At 36.9% G+C, this 21941-nt stretch overlaps 1 protein-coding gene across 4 annotated transcripts in view; it reads right to left on the reverse strand.

The window, feature by feature from the left end:
• Positions 1–3287: 3287 nt before the first annotated feature.
• The window catches only part of ASTN1 (astrotactin 1), a 494085-nt gene continuing 475431 nt past the window's right edge, over positions 3288–21941 (reverse strand). For 3 of the 4 annotated variants that reach the window (XM_074222108.1, XM_074222107.1, XM_074222106.1), the window contains exons 21-23: positions 19720–19820; positions 15336–15519; positions 3288–6936 (exon numbers count right to left, since the gene is read on the reverse strand). In XM_074222108.1, coding sequence (XP_074078209.1) covers positions 6699–6936; positions 15336–15519; positions 19720–19820 — 523 coding nt within the window. In that variant the 3' untranslated portion in view covers positions 3288–6698. Of the gene's footprint in view, positions 6937–15331; positions 15520–19719; positions 19821–21941 lie in introns of those variants that run through there. The other variant, XM_074222109.1, reaches the window with a different exon arrangement.

A 21941-nucleotide genomic window follows, 5' to 3' on the forward strand; every position in this document is an offset into this window, starting at 1 on the left:
GTGTCCATCAGACAGTTGATAATGCAGCATTGGAGATCAGGAGAGAGACTAAAGCTAAATTCAATAGATAGGAGGAAAAATGAAAAAGGAGAGTCACAAAAACCCATAAAGGAGATGGGCATTGAAGAAACAGTACTCAGAACTGTCAAATGATATATAGGAGTCGAGAAAATGAAGATTAAAAAAATTAAAAAATTAAAAAATTAAGAGGTTGATAATTTTTGAAAGGGTAATTTCTGTTAAAGTTAAGTGATGTGGGTAGAACCCAGACCACTGAAAGTACAGCTGAAAATGAGAAGAGAATACATGGAGCATAGATGAGGCTCCTTCAAGGAGTTCAGCAGTAGAGGAGAGATATAGGAAAATATCTTGCAGATTTGGTAATGTCTAGTTGGTGGTGGTGTGATTTGTTATTTTTAGAAATAGAAAAGTCTTTTGAACATGTTTACAGGAGTGGAACCAGAAGATAGGGGAAAGGGGGGGGGGAGAAAGAGAGAGAGAGAGAGAGAGAGAGAGAGAGAGAGAGAGAGAGAGAGAGAGAGAGAGAGAGAGAGAGAGAAACAGGGAGACACAGAGAGAGAAACAGAGAGAGACAGAGACAGAGAGACAAAGAGACAGAGACAAGCAGAAACAGATACAGAGCAAGACCCATAGAGATAGAGACAGAGAGAAGCAAAGAGAAATAGAGACAGATAGACAAAGACAGAGACATAGAGACAGAGACAGACAAAGATAGAGAGAAAGGCACAAGGAGAGACAGAGAGACAAAAACAGATGGAGAGTACTGATGGGAGAGATGATGATGATAAAGACAATTTGTTAGAGAAGACAGGAAGATGGGAATAGATGGAATGTATTGAGGATGCTTGTTGGTCTTGGAAAGAAAGGTCCCCTTATCATTGGTCAGTCAATCAAAACACATTTATTAAGCACTTACTGTGTTTCACTACTGAACTAAGAACTATGGATGCAAAGACCCAAACCAACCTTGTTCAATTCTAATGTCTTCTATAAGAGGTGAGGTTTTAGTTGAATATTGAAAGAAACCAGGGAAACTGAAAGGCAGAGATAAGGGAATATGTTATGATGCTGAACATTTTGCTCTAACTCACATGTACAGTCTGTTGTTATCTTGCTTCTACCTTCACCCTTTCTATATACATCTCACTATAACTATGACAATAGGCTTCTAGGTGGTCTTCCTACCTTGAATCTTTCCCCATTCCAGTTCATTCTTTCCCCAGTTAAAAGAATAATTTTCTTAATCTGCAGGTCTCACCCTGTCACCACTTGAACACCACCCATACAATCAACTTTCCTGGCTCCCCATCACATTAAGAATCAAATATGAGATCTTCTGTTTACTATTTAAAGCCTTTAATAATCTAGGTACTTCTGTTGCTTTTTATCTTTCCAATCTTTGCATACTCCCCCCCTTCTACATATTGTATGATCCAATGATACTGGTCTCTTTACTGTTTCATATCCCCATTTGTGCCTTTTCACTCGCTGCCCAACATTCCTGGAATACTCATTTAATTCTTTCTCCTGGTTTCTTTGGTTTCCTTCAAGATTCAGTTGAAAGTTACCCTTCTGCAAGAAAATTCCTTCTTACACCACAGTACCTTCCATCTGAGATTACCTTTAGTATATCTTGTATATATCTTGTGTGTGCAAATCTACTTGTATTCTCTCTCCTCCAATACACTGTGAACTCACTGAGATTCTATTTGTCTTCTGTTTTTTCCTTGTTTTGTATCCCCTCTCCCCAAGGGCTTAGTATGGTGCCTATTACCTAAATGGCACAACAGTTAGAGTTATGGACCTGAATCCTGAATGCATATTTGTTCAGACCCTAACTAGCTGTATGAGCTTGGGAAAGTCATTTGTCTTCCATCTCACTCAGTTTCCTCAAGTCTATCTCATGGGTGTATTGTGAGGATCAAATCAAAGGAGATAGTACTTGCAGATTACTTAACACAATTCCAACCACATGGTGGGTATGTAATAAATGTTTGGTGCTCATGATGAAAGCTTCCAGAGCTTGTCTTCCTCTGAAAAATCCTTTATGAAGCCACTATCATCTCCTTCACACAAATATGCATAGAATGTAAGCACCTAATATCAGAAGATTGGTTTTTCTTTACCTTTATATAGCACAATGATTACAAATGTTAGTTGCATTGAAAGATAGCATTCAAGTTGGACTTTAGGAAAGATGATCATTTGAAAAATGTTTAATGATTTACCTGATTATACCTAATCAGAACTTATAAAGACTGATTACCTTTTAATAAGCACAAACTTTCAATGGACTTCCATCCAGGAAGCCTTTATATGAGACAATGGCTTGTAACAGACCTATTAGTAGTATTCTACTCAGTCTTCCTTAGCCATATATTTCTAGGATCAGGGACTACAGGAATTCCCCTTGTCAACTTTTGCATGGGGGTCAAAAATATTAAACTTCTGCCACTATTTGCTGTTGTTGTTGCTTGTTCTCAGCTCTCAATGAAGACCATGATAGCAGGGATGTGATACCATGACTTGCAAGTGAATTAGATTTAAGTGAGGATGGGCTGTGCAAAGTCATTAATCTCTCTCTCTCTCTCTCTCTCTCTCTCTCTCTCTCTCTCTCTCTCCCCTCTGGAGCCAGCTGGGTCTGGTGACAAGATATAGATTAGGATGACCCATATGAAGGTTAAGTATTCTAGGTCTCAGTTTGACTGATACAATGCCATACAATAAAATTATCTTTTCTTTCTAATGCCCTGGCCCTAAACAACTTGCTGATCATTTCCCAGTGAAGAATGATCTATTGGGCAATATTAGAGATGTAAGTTACAAGAAGAGAAGTTGTGATGTCCCGGGGTTGTAGACACAGAATGGACCTTGAAATCAGAAAGACCCAATTCAAGTCCCATCTCTTATACACATGAACTGTAAGAACTTGGAAACATCATTTAAACTCCCCGTGCCTTAAGGTAGTTCTCTGTGATTATTAATTGCTCAGGAACTAATTGGAATCAGTGGAGAAAAATTCCTCACTGCAGTTCCTTGAACAGATAAAGTCACAGAACTTTCCACCAAGCCACCCAACTCCCCCAATAAAAATTAAAAAGTGGAATTAAAATTCCAAGTTATCTTGTTTTTGAGTCATCCAGAGTACACATACAAATTCACACAACCAACAAATACTAACAGTTTTGTTTAATATTTAGTTAACTTTTTCATATTTTTTAAAACAATTGTACAATATTTTTAAATAATACTGTAATACCTGAAATTGGTCACATGGTGTCTTTTTCATCCATCTACAGCAGTAAGGATATTTCTCACACTAGGTTTCTTAATAGATCATCTGAATAGCAAGAAGTGTGGCGGTTGTCTTCTATCTTTAACCAAAAATAATAAATGGACCAATCTCCAAAGCAAATAACTGAATGGTGAGTTAAAAGCCTTCATGTGACTAGAGAGTGATACATGTATGTTTAAAGGGGAAAATGGCAGAAGTTTGACTGCAGGAGAACATCCTGCAGTGGAAGGGAAGTGTATGGTGGGAGCGGGGGAGAAGGAAGAAGAAAGAAGAGGAAAGGAGGAAGGATGGGAAATGAAAGAAATGGCTTAAGGACTGATTAGTTTGGCAGTCTGGAAAATGGAAGGAGAGAGGAGATAATAGGACAAAACCATAGGAAAAGGGAGGAGAGGGGAGAGGAGAGGAACTACCTAAGAACTGATTGGTTTGGCAGTCTGGAAACTGGGAGGCTGAATACTGAAAAGATACCACTATCAATTTCTAGCTATAGGAAATACTTGGGGGCAATTTCATTGGGTTCCAGCTAGTGATAATAGCATTGTCATTACTGCAACACTACTCACCTGTCCTAAAGATGCCACTGTTCCTATTGGGCCCTCTTTGATGTCTCAGCAATGGTGCTAGCATGAGACTAAGGTCAAAATCAAAAGAAAAGTAATGAGATGGAATAGAGGAAGGGATCCTTTGGAAAGTCAGGGAAGGGAAAAGGATTGTGAGAATAAAATGAAGAATGGTATTTAGGAGAGAATAAGATTAGGGAATAGGAGAGAATAAGATAGATAGAAATAGGGAATAAAGGAGGAAGAGAGAAGAAGATCAAAGAGAAGGAAGATAGTCAAAGGAATACAAACAAAAGGGAAAGAAAGAAAGAAAGAAAGAAAGAAAGAAAGAAAGAAAGAAAAAGAAAGAGACAATACATCTACGGCAAAAGCACAGAAGGGATAAGATGCCAAAATAATGGTATATTTCACTCTTCTCCAAGACTTATCAACATATTCATTGTAAGAATTGGAAGACATTGGTGTTACTATTCTAACACTTTTCCAGGAGAAAAAGGAGGCAAGAGCAGTGAATAGCAGCACCAATGGCAACTCTGCCACTGCACTCAATTTCTACCTCATGCCTAATTTTTTATAACCACTATTTTAAAATGCTACATCATCTCATCAATGATAAATCTCTGATAAGAGAGGAGAGAAATAGAAACATATTGTAAAAACCACAATATTTTATCTTAGGCTGTGTACTGATGTAGGGGAAGTGAATTGAATAGAATCTTTTGTTTTCCATAAAAGGTCCCCAGAGGTCCTCAAGTAAGTCACCTAGAAGATAAAAGGAATGAGCCAGTTCTGATCATCATACAGAGCTAGAAGTTTGGCCTTCAGAAAACAAACATAATGACATTATTAATTTCTTTGAGCTCAGGATTCAAATTCTTCCTCACTTATCATTGACTTCACTCTCAGGAAGAAAGTGCTAGGTCAAGTTCAACCTATAGACATAAAAATGGAACTATGGAACTACCTAAAGAGCTTGTGCCCTCAGAACAATGAGAGACATTCATGGTAGAATGAAGGAGGACAAATAGTGTACTTCAACTCTTTTTCAGCCACCTCCTAAGGTTCCTTTAGAGAAAGTGGCTAGAGAATCAGTCTTAGGCTGACCTCTATGGAAGCTGTGGCAATCCCTTAAGAGGCATCCTGTGGGGAAAAGATTTCTAGATTCACCTGAATTTCATATTTGAAGAGTGAGTGAACACATCTTCTCAATTGTTTTCATAAAAGCCAAAGCTTAACTTAAGTCAATGTCTGTCCTTAGCGTACTTCTACTCCTTTCTCCACTTTCTCCATCTTTTCAAGTAAAAAGTATAATGTCAGTGAAGTTTGGTGTAGTCTTGAACATTTGAGGTGGCATTTGAGGGAGACAGAATAGACTGAATATTATTCTAAAGGGCCACTGGTGACAGTTCACAATAAAATCTATTCTCTTATGGAGCAGGGTGTAAAAGATGGCAGCCCTTGAACTTCTACCATTCTTTCCTTGATAAAAATCTGTGCTACCCGGCTGTGCTTGCAGTATAAGGATACCTTCACTGGAATTCTTGCCCCCTGATAGGTCATCAAGAGAAAAGATTTGCAAGATTAGATGAATAATTTAGCAAGATAAGTAGCAAATTTTTACAAATACTTTGCAAGCTAAAACACTGATATGAAGGAAATTAAGATCTTGTATGATAATTATCAGGTAAGCACAGTAGCTAATAGCTTGGGGTGGGTATGGTGAGGAGATTAAAGAACCTAGTTATTGAGCCTTCCATGGATAAAGCAAAACAGATTTTCTCTCTGGCCTGAAAAAGTTCATGCTGGAACCAATGTTGCAGGGGACAACCAAGAGAGGCACATTTTCTTTTGCCCCAACTTTTCTTTCCCAGTGGAAAAAAAGCATAATTCCACAGAGCAGAATATCTTTCTGAAGGGGAAGAGGTATGGAATTCACTTCCTCCTTACCATGGAATTGGAAAAAAGATCCAGGGAATTTATATTTAGTTCTTTCTAAATGAAAAAAAGATGGAAATTTCTGGAGGTCCCCTTCTATACTATGATCCATGAAAATGATCATAGATCTCACCTTTAAAGAGAAATAGCCTAAAGTCCCTAATATAGCAATGAGACAGAGGGGGAAAAAAGAGAAAATGGGAGAGATGGACAGAAACCTTTCTCTAGACAAGATTTGTTTTTAGTTTTCCCTTCAACCCAAATTCTAGAGGCATAGCTCATTCATAATCCATTTAGCAAGGAATAAATAGAAGACGGAGTAGGTGACCATTATTTGTCCCACTCTCACCTTATTGGCACTGTCGTGAAAATCAGAAGCTCTGTGGTAGGTATCATTTGTCATAGTTGACATTTCTATACCATACTACAAACTACATATACTTGGTAAGTCTAAAGGACTGAATTCTAAGCCCTTCCTCTGAGTAGATTCCTCTGAAGGTGAGATGGGAGGGAGACATAGTGAGGAGCGTGGGGTTCAGACAGAGACAGGAAAGTCTGTGAATGATGGTTTTCATCTGGAACATGGAGCAGTTTGATGAAACTCTTAGAAAAGTGAGTGAAAGAAATCAACAACAATAAAAATACTAAAGAAATTCCTCAAAGGAAAAGGGGATCATATGAAACCTCAGACTGTCAAGGTCATGCTGAAGAAGAAATTCATACCAGAAGTCCTGCAGAGAGCAATGAACATGTCTCCCTGGTTAATGTTATTTTACCTCTAGAAGTTTCAGTAGTCCATTTAAAAAAAAATTCAATCAACAAACCTACCCAAAAGACCTTCCTCCCTCCTGCTCAGTCTTGGTGGCCCCTGCAGGCACCCTGAATCTCTAGTTATCTTTGTTATCTCCATAATCATTGTACAGGACACTAAGTGTCTGCTCCTCACAGGTTTTTTTGAGGTCTCGGCTAAGCTCTGACCACTCCAATCCATAAGGCTTGATCTCCCGATAGCGGCAAGCCAAGTACTTGAGTGAAGTGCGTTGCAGGCTTATCTTGGGTTCTTGGAGGAGGCCATTGCACCAGTTGCTGAGGTCTCCAAGCTGGGAGAGGATGAGTCCGGCTTTCCTGTGGGCCAGACATGAAGAGGATAGATTGTGAGTCAGTTAAGGGGATAAGACAAAACACAAGGCAAAGTGCAAGAGGATAGAAAAAGAAATAGAGAAAATGAATAAAAGAGATGAAGAAAGTAGAAATATAGGAATGAAGATTGGCAAGATGGTGCAATGGCAAAAGAAGGAAGAGAAACAAAAATAAAACAAAGAAAAAGAAGCAATATGAATGAAGACAAATACACACATGAACATATATGCACACACATTCTCAAAAGAAAGAAATGATGAGTAGCTGGTTTTCAATGACAAAAATAAATGAATCTCTTAACCTATAAGAATCTTATCACCTAGGTTTCTGTCCATGCATGAAAACTGGTTTGAACTGAATGATGAGTCCTTTCAGAAAGACATTTTTAAGGTGTTTGCAAGGCAAACAGGGTTGAGTGGCTTGTCCAAGGCCACACAGCTAGGTAATTATTAAGTGTCTGAGACCCGATTTGAACCCAGGTACTTATGACTCCAGGGCCGGTGCTTTATCCACTACACCACCTAGCTATCCCCAGAAAGACATTTTAAAAAATTCATATAACCTAGGCAATTTTACTTATGCTATCTATTCTTTCTTCTTCTGCAAGAAAAAATAAATTAAACAAACAAAACATCTGGAGTTATGGGTTCCCTCATTTCAGTAGTTTTAAAACTTTGGATAAAGGTATGGAACTGGTTTTAAAGCTGTCCATGGGTTCAATGATACAGATGCTGAAACAGTAAATTGTAATGTAAGGAGGATAAGGATAAGCACAATAATCTGATTGATTAACATTGATAGTAGTTTTCCTAAATGCACCTCTTTGCCCTAACATCGTCCAAGGAGCTGGGGGTGGGTTGGGGGTAGTCATGCTTCTTCTTTATACTACTTTGAGCCTTCCTTCCTTCCTTCCTTCCTTCCTTCCTTCCTTCCTTCCTTCCTTCCTTCCTTCCTTCCTTCCTTCCTTCCTTCCTTCTTTTCTCCCTTCCTCCCTCCCTTCCCTTTCCTTCATTCTTTTCTTCCTTTCTTCCTCCCTTCTTTTCTTTATTCTTCTTTCTTTCCCTTCTTCCTTCTTAATTTCTTCCTTCCTTCCCTCTTTTTCTTCTTTCCTTCTTTCCTTGCTTTCTTTCCTTTCTTAATTTTTTCTTCTCTTTCTTTTTCCTCTTCAAGGAATGGGGTATGGAGCTGGGATTATGGCACACTGTGGACTTACTTTAGTTTGCAATCCCACATTTTTAGTTGGCACTGCTCTATAAACATCTCTCACCATCTCATACTTTTGAAACTGAATTTTTAACTAAGAATATGTCTATACATTTGTCTTCATCAAATCTCATCTTATTAGATTTTTGAGCATGATTCTAGGTTACAGATCATTTAGGGACTCTATTAATGTTACCTGACCTCCCAGCTTTATCTTTAATTTGACAAACTACTTCATTTATATAAATATATATTTGTATATATATATATATATGCATATATATATTCATTTCTATAAATGATTGATTAAAATGCTGAAATGTTCAGGGCTATGGACATAATCCTGACATACAACATAAGAAACCACCCTTCAAATTGATAGCAAGATTTTTAATAATGGCTGTTTACATTAGTTATTGGGTTTTTTTTAGGTTTTTGCAAGGCAAAGGGGGTTAAGTGGCTTGCCCAAGGCCACACAGCTAGGTAATTATTAAATGTCTGTGACCGGATTTGAACCCAGGTACTCCTGACTCCAGGGCCAGTGCTTTATCCACTGCACCACCTAGCCACCCCTACATTAGTTATTGAACTACTTCCACATTCACTAAGTATTTTCAGTCTCTCTCTCTCTCTCCATATATATATATGTGTGTGTGTGTATGTGTGTGTGTGTATGTATATATATATATATATTTTTTTTTAAATTTTCTCCAAAGGGAATTTTGAAAGATTGTCAGATTCTTTGTTGATGTATAAAGAAACTTTGTCTATTTCGTTCTCTTGGTTTACTGGTCAAGTAATTCATACAAATCAGAAATGAAGCTAATATGACATGATTTCTTCTTCTTTTTTTTGCAAGGCAAATGGGGTTAAGTGGCTTGCCCAAGGCCACACAGGTAATTATTAAGTGTCTGAGACCGGATTTGAACCCAGGTACTCCTGACTTCAGGGCCAGTGCTTTATCCACTGTGCCACCTAGCCACCCCTAAATGATTTCTTCTTTAAAAGGTCATACTAACTCCCAGTGACCACCACTTTTTTTTTAAGATAATCATAAACTATACCTTTTTTGTAACTTTGTTAGGAATCAAAATGAAGTTTATTAACCTATGGTTTCCTGAGTGGATTTCCTCTTCTTTTTCTACAATCAAGGTATTTTCCTTCACTTCTCCTATAGTACCTATTCTCAACTGTTCCTCCTAGATTATAAAATCTTGAGTGTCTGGCATGTTGTAGGTGTTTAATAAATATTTGGAACTCATTTTAGTATTTATGATAATTTTGAATAATGAATGACAGTGACGCAGAAATCACATTTTTGATTCCTCCCTAGTAGCCAAGGATAGAGTTTATCCAGGTCCAATAATTTTAATGTCTCTAAGCCTTGATCTCCTAATTTGTAAGATAATGAAGTAAACATCATCGACCTCACAGGACAGAGGTAAGGAATGAATGAAATAGCACATGCAAAACACTTTTTAAACCTTAGTATATTTCATAAACATCAGTCATTACTATAAATACGCATCATTAATAATGGCATATTATTATTATTGTCAGCAAATTGTATACTATTCATTTAATTATCTTGGGTTTCAATTGCCTAAAACAAATTACTCCTTTACCTCTTCCAGTACCCAAATCATTCTTTGGAGGAAAACCAACAAAAAATAAAAACAAAGTTTTCATTATTCTGCATTTCTTTCCGTCATGCTAAAGTCTCCCCTAAATAGTAATTCTATCCCTTCTTTGATTCTTCACTTTTTCCCAACATAGCTCAATAATATGATTTACGCTATTCTTAATCTCCTTCCTGAGATTTACCGTTAACTCTCTGCATGCTATTTATGCAAAGCTGCATCATGCTTTTGGATTCAAGCTATACTATCTAACCTTGTTTTCAATTCTGTTAGTCTTTTTCTCAAACCAAATTATTTTATGAATTCTCTGTACAAGCACATCAGTCTTTTTAGACAGATCTCCTCCCTTTTTCATTATTAGAATTGTTTTAGATTGCACCTGCTAAATTTAAGTGATAGCTTCTTACTTTTCTGGAGATGATTGTAGAATTTTAATTCATGTGATCCTACCAATTCTCTCTAAATGCATTTAATTCTACTCTCTCCAAATCTAATGGATGTGTGCTGAATTATGGTAGAATTTTCCCATATATTCTAATACAGAGCATTTAATTTGTCCCCAGGCATTCTACATTTTTTTTGGCAATAAGTATCTACTTGGTAGGAAGAGTCATGTTGGAAATTATGGTTCTCTCAGTCACTGTGTGTCTCTTTTGAAAGCACAAAATGAATCATTAAGATTAGTGTAGAATTTATTAGCCACTCTACATTTTTTTTTGTAAAGAGTTCTCTAACACATATTCAGATAATCGAAGTCTGCCATTACACAATGCTATGGATATGCTTGTGATATGTTTCCTGAATGTCTTGTCTCTTTCCTCCTTCTGATCAGGTGGTCTATAGTAAACCCCACAACTATGCCACTTTTGTTTCTGCTTCTCTTCCTGATCTTTATTAAAGAGTTCATTACTCACTTAACCCCATTTGCCTTGCAAAAACCTAAAAAAAAAGAGTTCCTTACTTCATGAATATTTTTTCTTCATATACACTGTTACAACCCAACTCAGCCCTAATCTTTATCTTTTCTTTCACTAATGAATAATATAATGTGCCCTTCCAGTGTCTCATTTCATTCATGAGACTCATTTCACCAAGATTCAGTGATGTCTAATAATTTGTTTTCTCATCTTGAGGTACCTGGATTACCTTGCTTTTTTGCCTACATTCTGTACACTTGTGCTTATAGAGGGTTTTTTTTCTAAGTTTCCATTGCTATTCTTTTTCTACATTATAACTGTTATTTCCTATGGTATCTAACTTGATAGAACCATGTAGCTAGTGTTTCCCCTTCCCCTCACCTTTTTAGTTTCTTCCTTCCCCAAGACTGGGAGTTATAGTGCAATAAATGGGGGGGGGAGAATAATTGAAATACATACCAGAGAAAATCTCATGAGTTCAAACCACTAGATCAAATTAAACTACATTCAATGAAAATAAATAATTTTATGTATGGAATTAGTGAGTCACTCAGCGATTTTTAAATAATCAAGATAAATGGTTATAGCAATTTACCAGGATGTAAGGACAGTTTTTTTTTTTCAAATGATTAGTAAGGTTTGGTTCTTGGAATTATAGAATGGATTGAAAAATAAACTTCTATGAATACTTAAAGGAAAAAATGATCTCCATAAGCTAGCATTAATAACATCACTTGATCAGCATCATTTTTTTTACTATAGTTAAAAGCAGGAAAAAATTGGAGGTGTGAACATAGTTGGATTTCAGTAAGGCATTTACTGGAGTCTTCTCTAAAAGTCATTAGGGTAGGATGGAAAAAGGAAATTGAAAGTGTGATAGCCTAATTATTACTGGTTAACTGTCTAGGCTCAATGAATTTTAATTAATATATTGATCTTCTCCCAGACAGAAACCTCCAGTGGAGTTTCCTCGAGTTCTGCCCTCAGCATTTTTATATTCAGCAATTTTGTTAATTATTTAGATGAAATTCAGATAATAGGAATAAGAACATGAATGGGAATAGTTAATATTTATATAATACTATCATTGTGCTAAGTGCTTTTTAATTATTATCTCATTTGATCCTTACAACAGTTATGGCAAGTAGTTGCTTTTTTTCATATCCATTGTATAGGTGAGGAAACTGAGGCAGAAATATTAAATACTTGCCCAAGTTTTCATATCTCCTAAATGCCTAAACTGAATTTGAACTCAGATCCTCCTGATTCCAGGCCTGGGGCTCTAGCTGCTGTGCCATCCAGTTTTCTTTTTGGAGGATTAGCAAACTCATGAACAACATGTTAGAAAGCATTGCTAACATAGATGAGATAATCAAGAACCAAAAAAGATTTTGATAGACTGAGATAATTAGCTGAGGGAAACAAATTTTAATTCAGTAGAAAGAGATAAATATAATGGCCTGCATTTGAGTTCAAAAAATCTTCTCCACAAGCACAGGAGAGTGAAAACATGACTAAAAAGCACATTATATGGAAAAATGAAGTTATGAAAGAAAAACTAATGTGAGTAAGCTGTACAATATGGCAGACCAGACAAGAAGAGTCTGGATTAGTTTGGTCATATTCAGTGACTCCCTCTTGTTTATGTGATAAAGTATAAACTTCCATGTATCACTCTTGGTGTACTCCACAGTTGGTTCCCACCTACCTTTCATACTTCTCTCCCTTCCAGTTTCCACCAAAGTAAACTAGTTGATTCCTGATTTCATTCTTCATTCTCTCACTCCATGAATTATTATTCTGTCCATAATGCCTTGGACATGTTAATTTCCTACCTTTTGACATATTCCTTTTTCTGTGACTTTGTCATAGTAGATAGTTCATTAAATTTTTTTGAATTCAACAAGTTGCAGTTGGTGTCCAGTCTGAAACATGTGACAGTGTTACTATCCTCTGCACTGGTTAGACCACAGTTTAAGTATTATATCCATTTAGAGTCACATTATAGAAGGGTTCCTGATGATGTGATGTTGAGTATTTGGAGTAAGGTTACTACAATAGTGAGGACCAGAAATAATCATGGCACAAGTACAGCTTAAAGGGATTTGTTTTCTTTGAAGAAGCCTGGTGAGTGTGTGTGTGTGTGTGTGTGTGTGTGTGTGTGTGTGTGTGTGTGTGTGTGTGTGTGTGTGTGTGTGTGTGTGTGTGTGTGTGTGTGTGTGTGTGTGTGTAGGGACAATGTTGTGGTCAGGGACCAGCAATACAATAGATATCTTCAACTATTTAAAGGGGATACTTTTTGGATTGATATGTTCTGTTTGGTTCCACAGGGAAGAAATAAGAGTAATGGGAAGTGGTGAAGAAAAAAGTTTATATTTTAGATAGGAAAAAGCTTCCTTACAATTAGAGCTATCCAAAAAATTAATAAATTGCATCAAGTTGAAGAAGCTTCCTTTCCCATTTCCAAATCTTAGAACTGATTTTGTATGATCTAGAGAGGATTCTTATTGGGTGAAAGCTGAACTAGATGCCCTTTAAGTCCCTTCCATTTGTGAACTCACATGATTTTTGTAGATGACTACCTTCTGGTAGGCTTTGTGAGGAATTTATGATTTACTTAGAGGTTGAATGAAATGAACTCTGGCTCCTTTTAAACTAATATCTTATATAACTTCTTTACTAAGAGATCTCAAAAGTGGCTCAGATGGACCTCTGCCTAGTCACCTTGAAAAAATGACTCCAAGACCATTTCACTCATTTAGGGAGAGTTTTCCAAGGGAAAATGTTTCATTCTCTGAGAGAATGATGAATGGCCCCTATATGTATAAAAGAAATGCTTATTCTTCACCTGTAGGTCAACTCCCTTGCTAGCATGACTCAATATTCACTCTTAAGAGGAAAAAAGTCCCAATCTCCAGGTCTGAATAAGTGATTGTTTTTTCCTAGTTCTTTTTCCCTCCATGGCAACCAATGTCAGTAAGGGTAATATCACTTCATTCCAAAGAGACTGTGATAGGAGATGTGGGAGTAAAGGTGGCATGCTGCAAGAATAATTTTTGGACTGAGAGAGTGGTGTGAGGTTATATGGGGAGTAGTAATAGTCATCTCAAAGTAGTAGTAACAGTCATCCCATCAAAGCTAGGTCAAAGGCAAATTAAATAAGCACTCTGTTATCTGCCCAAATACCATCCTCCACAAACCCTTTCTCCTTTACCCATTTGTCCTTTGCAGTTTGACTGAGCTGACCAGCCAAGAGGATGTCATGTTTCCCATTCATCATCACCCAGGACTTTGGTGGACACCTTTAACCTCAGCTAACATACTTCCCTTCAACACCAATGACTTATTGGGAGAGAAGGGCCTGGAAGGGTGATTTTCTACATCATTTTAAAGTGTTAGATAAGGTAAAATATCCATTTTTTTCCAAAGAAGGAAATTGATGAATCATACTTGATCTTACACTTTAATACTTTTAATTGTTATCCAAAAATAATTAATGTAGATCTGCACTTGATCATATTGAAGCTGCAATTATGCTAACAAACCAGTGGTCTTTTATCACAGATTCATCTCCTATTTCCCTTAAATACTGGTCTCCCTACAATCTAAAAGAAAGAGGCAAAAAAAAGATCCAAGAAGTTTTCCAAGGAATGCCTCACATCACAAAATCAATGTTTGATGCATTTTTTTTCAAATTCTGAGAACATTAAGGGCATGCATAATGTTAACAATCTTCATGGTGGAGGAGAAATGAAATTCTGGGGAGGTCATTTCTAGGAAAATAGACTGTGACTTTTGAGACAAGTGACGTCCAGACAGAGAAAATAATTTTATTTCAGGATGACAGACATATTTTTAGAAAACAAAGGAAAATAAAACAAAAATCAAACATTCCTTCTTCCTAAAAAGATGAAAAAAATAGGACAAAGGAATGTCACAAGTCCTCATCCCTCTGGAACACATTGAATGATGAAATTACTAGATTCAGTTTGATTTTGGTTAGATGAAGGCAAGAAAAACAACGCAAAACTGATCGTTTCTATGGCACTTTGCTTATTTAGAGGGGAGTAAGTAGAACTAGACTCTAAAACTTACTTGTCTACGAGATTTGTGGAATGCTGGTAAAGGGATGTAACAAATTCATAAAAATACATATGTACTCTATATCCTTCTAATATAATGCATGCAATATGTTTCAAATTCTCTGAAGTCCATGACTTTCTTGGGGACTCAAAGAAGGGCTATCTGAGAAATCTTTTGTTCCAATCTTCCTAGATCCCTTCCAGGAAATAAATGTTCTGGCTCAAATACTTTCACCATTTGAAATGCTATCACCTAAAACATCTTTTAGGGTTCAGTTAGAGGAACATCCTCCAGACTCAGGGCACAGGTATTTTGGGAGCTTAAAGAGCATCTGTTGAACTGGACTAATCAAATCGTGTTTGAACAGAACTTAGACTGACAGAACAGTATAAAAGCTAAGGATTCACTTTTCTGAACAACTAAGCTCACCCAGGAAAATTCATGGTGAAAATCGAAGAGGAGATTATCTACAGTGTGTTGGGGTCATTAAACTTGAAAGGGACTAAGAGATTTAAACCAGACAATACAATTTGCTGATTACCTGGGGCCTAATTCATCCTCACATCTCCAAGTGAACTCGCCGAAACTCTCATAATGCTGGTTATAATGATAGAGGACTCGATGGAGGCTGGGAGAGCCAAGATCCAAGAGGGTATTATAGGCAGTCTGTTGTTCCTTCCCACTGGTATAGCCATTGAAGAGATTGTAGATCTTGTCTGCTATTTCTGGGAGGAAAGAAGGAGAAAAGGAAAAGCAGTGATTATATAAAGAGACATATATTTAGATAATGATTGCATATATATATGCATTATATATTTGCTTATATATTTATACCTATATGTGTGATATAGGTGCATTCACATACACACCTACATACATGTGTGTATGCATACACACATATATATGTATATTTTATATTTATAAATATGCATACTTATATATGCAATCATCTGGTTCAAGTTTAATTCAGTTCAATCTAATTCAACAGATACTTATCAAGTACCTAACTTATTAAGTGAAAAGCACTATGCTAGCATTAGGGACAAAAATAAAAGATTGTCCTTTCCCAGAAGGAATTTAAATTCTACCATGGGATAACATATCTACTTCTGTCTCAGAGATATAAAAAGTAGCAGTCTGGTGATTTAGGTCTTCTCAACTCCACATCCAGCACTCTATCCAATTAGCTTTTTCTCTTACACAGCAGTTGCCTTTCAATTAAAAAAATGTTCAGGTATGCCAGGTCCCAGGTCACTGTTTTTGCCCATTTAATTCTGTTTTAAACCTTGGAAAGGGGAAAATGGCACTATCTATAAGATGAACAGCTAATGAGTCCAAGTTGCCAACCATATCCACATCATCTTTCACCTTGAATTCTCTTGTATTGTGAACATCCCTTTCCTTGTGGAAGGCACTGTCATTCTCCTATTCACCCCATTTACTTTTCATATTCACATCCTCAACTCTTCACTCCTCCCTCCATCCCATATCTGACCAGTAGCCAAACTTTGAACATTCTCCTTTTACAATATCTCTTCCATATATCTCCTTGGCTAGTACCACACTTCGGGGTCTTATTAACTTGAGCCTGACTATTGCTATAGCCCCCTAATAGGTATTCCTGCCACTACTGTCTCCCTTCTTCAAAAAATACCCCATTCACCTATTAATCAATCTATACATTTATTAATCAACATAACTGTGTCAGATACTTTGGTAAGGTTTGAGTGCATAAAGACAGAAGTGAAACAGTTGCTATCCTTCAGGAGATTACATTCTAACTAAAGAAAATCGTGTGCCTGTAAAATGTGTATACCTACAAGATCCATACAAGGTAGACAAAAGGTAACTTTTGAGAGGAGGTCACTAACAGGTAGCATATATTAATACTTTTAAAATACAGGTCCGACATTATCATTCCCCTTCTCAAAAAGCTTCACTTTCTCCCTACTGCTCCAGTATAAATAAATACCTATATGCTGTTTTTCATATTCCATCTCCCATATCTGCAACTTCTTGAAGGATGTCAACCCAACCTAGAATGTATCCCCTTCTCATTTTTGCCTTTTGGCTTCTTCAAAGATCCCCTTAAATATCATTTTCTACAGGAAGTATTTCCCAATCCTCTGATTGCTAATTCTCTTCTACTCCTACCCCAATGAGTATACATTCAAAATACATATAGAACAGGCAGATTACTTTGGATATTTTTGTCTTCACTTTTCTCTCCCTCTCATGATAATAAGTAGAATATAAACTCCAAGAAAATAGGGATTATTTTGTTTCTGCCTCCATATGAACAGAACTAAGTCCAATACTTGCATTAGAGTCAATGCTTAATGAGTGCTTGTTGATCTGACTTCATAGGAACACAAATTCAATGTCACAATGAATTTTTGGGGTCACATTATCCAACTGTCTCATTTTGCAGATGAGAAACTGAAGACCATAAAGACTGAATGTAGCTCAATGTCATATAGACAGTAAGTGGTCTGATCAGGTTTCAGATTCAGGTCATGTGAAGGTCATCTTGTTTTTAAGTTGTCTATGACTCTTCATGACTCCATTTGGGGTCTTCTTGGCAAAGTTACTGGGGTAGGGTGCCATTTTTGTCTCCAGCTTATTTTACAGATGAGGAAACTGAGGCAAATATGATTAAATGACTTGCCCAGGATCACACAGCTATTAAGTGTCTGAGGCTACATTTGAACTCATGAAAATGAATTTTCCTGACTGCATGTGCAGCAATCTGTAGTAGAATATAACTAGACTCAGTTCATATATTTTAAAGGAAGACTCAGTCCATTCCACGATTTGTAGAGATTATAGAAAAACTGCGACCATGGCACCTTGCAATAATTTCTTGAAGTTTGCAAAGCACTGTACTAAGCACTAAAGCACATTACCTCATTTAGCTAATTTTTTTTGGTTGAATGTGGGAGTTTTTAGGATGAATGTTATAGTAAAGACCTGAAGAATTCTAGGATCCAGGCTTGTGAATGTTGAAAAGGAGATCATTGGCAATAATAAGTTCTTGGACTGAGATTCCTGGAGAGAAGAACAGGGGGTTCCCAGACAATGCCAAATTTTTGAATAAAATAGAGGAATTCTGGGACTAATCAAGAGTTAGAACCACAGAATGTCAGGGAGCAGAGTCACAATGTAGAAGAGAAAACCCAGGCTTTGCCATCCACTTTTGTCAATTATTCAAACTTTGTAATGTTTAAAAGAAAGACATTAGCTCTCAAATTACATCAAGTGGTTTTCCATTCTGAGAAAGAAAAAAAAAGTAATGAGATGTGTAACTCCAGTGCTTAGTACAATTCCTATCACATAATAAGTGGTAAATAAATGCTAATTGACTGACTGAATAGGAAATTGGGGCACTAGAAGGAGGATTGATCATGATAATGAGGTTTGAGAAGATCATGTCATCAGGGATGGTAAGCACATGAATTGGATCTGAGTAAGGGGGTGCTAACTTTCTCCTCCCAAGTTATCTAGGTCCAAAACTACTGGAGATGACACATTGTGTGAGGCAATCAGGGTTTAGTGACTTGCCCAAGGTCACACAGCTAGTACGTGTCATGTCTGAGACCAGATTTGAACTCTCATCTTTCTGACTCCAAGGCTAGTGCTTACCCAGTGTACCAACTAAGCTGTCCTAGGTGGAATTATTTGACTTCCCAGCAACAAAGTGTTTTTCCTGTTGAGAGAGGATTAACTTAACTAGGACAGTATATAACTCAGGATGTAAATCTATAAATATCTTAGAAGGTGGTACCAACCAGAGAGGAAGGGTCCAGCTCTCAAAAAGACTTGAGTGTACTTCCCTTGTAGGGTTGAGTAAATGATTAGAAGCTAGCAGTCTTCTGATATTATGGGACACCACAAAAGGCTGTAAAGTCTAAAGAATGAAGTAGTTTTCAGGAAGTTTAGCACTGCTTGGGATGCCACCATGGTATGTTATTTCAGGTGGGCAAAGCAGGAGGGCCAAGGAAGTTTGATCTGGGGAGGATGAAGTACGGCAATTTTGAGAAAACAAGATATGCAGATGACAAACTTTGACTTTCTTCAGAAAGTGCCAGTCTTAATGTAGCTTGGTGGAATAGGAACATGGGCCTTAGAGTCAGGAGAATGGAAGTTCAAATCCAGTTTCAGAAACTTGACATTTACTAGCTATGTGACCTTGGGCAAGTCACTTAACCCTGATAGTCCTGCATCCAGAGCCATCTCTAATCATCCTGATTCATATCTATCCACTGGACCCAGATGACTCTGGAGGAGAAAGAGAGGCTGGTGACTTAGAGTAGCACCCCCTCACTCAAATTCATTTCATGTGCTTGGCATGACATCACCTCCCTGATGTTAAGGTCTTTTTTGAGAATGAAGGACAAAATGTCTTTGGGTCATCAGTCCTGGGGGAAGGCTCCCTGGTGAAGAGAACATTTCTGGTCTTTGCAAATAGCTCCCCATATCAATGTGAGGGGATAATTCTAATTATTCTAATACTGTCTAATATTTTCCTTCCAAGCTCATTTGATCAGCAAAAAGTATAAGCATTTGTTATATGTCAGGTACTTCAGGAGGCACTGAAATTACAAAAAGAGAAAAGGAATACTCCACCCCACTCCAAGATTTACACTCTATTGTGTGGAGACAAATCTACACACTTAAATACATACCAAGCATATAAAAATAAATACGTCACATAGTTTTGGGAGGAAAAACACAAGAAAGTAAGGGAACTGGGAAAGTTCTCATGGAAGAAAGTGGATATTAAGCTAACCACTGAAGAAATCTAGGGATTATAAAAAGCAGAGACAAAAGAGGATATGCCAATATATATAAAGACTGTGTCTCCTCTTATTAAAGGGGAAGAATCTCTAACCACCTCATTCTTTGTCATACCCTGCCTCTCTTACCTTGGGCTTTCACATCATCTACCACTGGGCAGGGAGTCTTCACTATCACATCACTTGGTCTGGAACGTCGTCCTGTGTTGTCCACTCCCCACAGGGTAAACCTGACAGGGAGTGTGGGAAGACACAATTATTGATATCACAATTTCTAAGTAAAAGTCATCTAAGAAATAACTCTAAAGTTTCAAGGTTGTGCTTTGCCCAAGAAAGACTACTTTGAGACTTGAGTTTGAGGTATTACTTCCACCATTCTGATGTAAAAAAAAAAAAAAACAAGCATGTCTGTTAAATCAGTCACTCATAACTATTTTGGGTATTGGTTATGCTAAATTTTTCCATATTTATTGTCTTTTGTGTAGGCATTTGTTAGACATTCAATATACTCTTTTATACAGAAAAAAGAGTTAGCGGGTAATTCAGAGACCATCTAATTCAACATCCACCACTAGACAAAAATCTTTGCAATTTGCTCAGGTAATCATCCAGTCTTAGCTTAAAGAAAGGTCTATAGAAATGGTGAACATCCCATTTCCCAAAAGAGCCCATTGCAAAGTAGCATAGCAATAATGCTCTAATGACATGCTCCATTGTTTGGAAGCTCTTTTGTTTTTCAGAAGGTTGAGGGAGTATCTTTATCAGAGTAAAATAATACAAAACCACTTGATATTGTCACAATGCTTTGTAATGTTTTAGTGTATCCTCATCTCATATAATATTTGCAATAGCCTTGTGAAGTAGGTAATGAATGCATTCTTATTCCCATCTTATAGATTAGAAAACTGAGGTTCAGAGAATTATGTGACTTTCTTACCAATAAGAATCTAGTAAATTGGAAAAAGTGGAGAAGAAAAAAAACCACGAAAATATTCTTACATAGGATGCCTCTGTATGACACTGACCCCTTTCATGCTGACACTATTTGTAATTAACTGTTCTTACAACAGGTTGTCCTCCAGTTGCCATGGTTCTGAAGCATGTTCACATCAGAGGCAGAATTTGAACCAACTTGTCTGAAAGATTGGATTCTATTCATGACTTGGAGAGTGTAAGACCTTGGTTCAACCCCACTTTCTCATATTTTAGCTGTGTGATCCTAGGAAAGTCAGTTCATCCCTGGGCTTCAGTTATTTATTTATTTATTTTTTTTACAAATAAGTGGTCAAGTAAATAGAATATAGGGTATGAAGTCAGGAAGACTTAAGGTCAAATATGGTCTCTGGCACTTATTAGCTGTGTGACTTTGAGCAAGTCATTTAATAGCTTTTGCCTCAATTTCCTTATCTGTCAAATAATGCCTGGAATGCCTGGAAAGGGAAAGACAAAGTACTCTAGTATCTTTTCCAAGCAACCTCCAAAAGGGATCATTCATGAAGGGTTTGACATGACTGAAAAGTGGCTTAAAAACAGCAAAAATGAGAAACTAGATTTCAATGACTTCTAAATTCCTTTCTTGCTTAAAATGTATGCTTTTTGTGACCTATGTCAAAAGATCTTTGAGAAGGTGCTTAGTAAAATTTTTCATTACTATCTACAGCTGCTTCTGTTCTCATTAAATAAAAGTAGTAATGGAACAGTTTGGCTGGTACTCTTGGGTTTCCTAAGCTCTTAGCAGACAAGATTCTTTCCAACATTTCAGTGAGGTAGATAGCACATGGTTAGTCAATATATTCTGAGTTTGCAATGCTACTGAATTGGGTACTACTTCAGGATCTGCTCACATTGACCCTATAGATAACTTTTAGCACCTAGGGACAGTAGTTCAATAATAATAATAATAATAATAATAATAATTCATAATAATAAGCTAAAATTGATATGATGCATCCTAGATGGCAGGCATTTTGCTAAGCACTTTATAATTATTATCTGATGTTTTTATTCTTCATTCTCAGAAGACTATGACATCAGGGAGGTGATGCTGTGACAAGCACATGAATTGGATTTTGGGTGAGTTGGTGCTGTTCGAAGTCAGCAACCTCACTTTTTCTTCCAGAGAAATCTGGGACCAGTGGCCACATGGTCCTGACAAGAATCCAGAAATACTTTTATTACCTCCATTTTACAGATGAGGCAGCTGCAAAAGAAATTAAGTTACTTGCCTAGGTCACACAATCAGTGTCTAAGGCAAGATTTGAATTCAGGTCTTCCTCATTCCAGAGCCAGTACTCTATTTACTGTCTAGCTGCCATTAGAAACCTTAAAGTAAGATCATTAACGTTATAAGA

This window comes from Macrotis lagotis, chromosome 2, assembly GCF_037893015.1.
Source record: "Macrotis lagotis isolate mMagLag1 chromosome 2, bilby.v1.9.chrom.fasta, whole genome shotgun sequence".
Taxonomy (NCBI): Eukaryota; Metazoa; Chordata; class Mammalia; order Peramelemorphia; family Peramelidae; genus Macrotis; species Macrotis lagotis.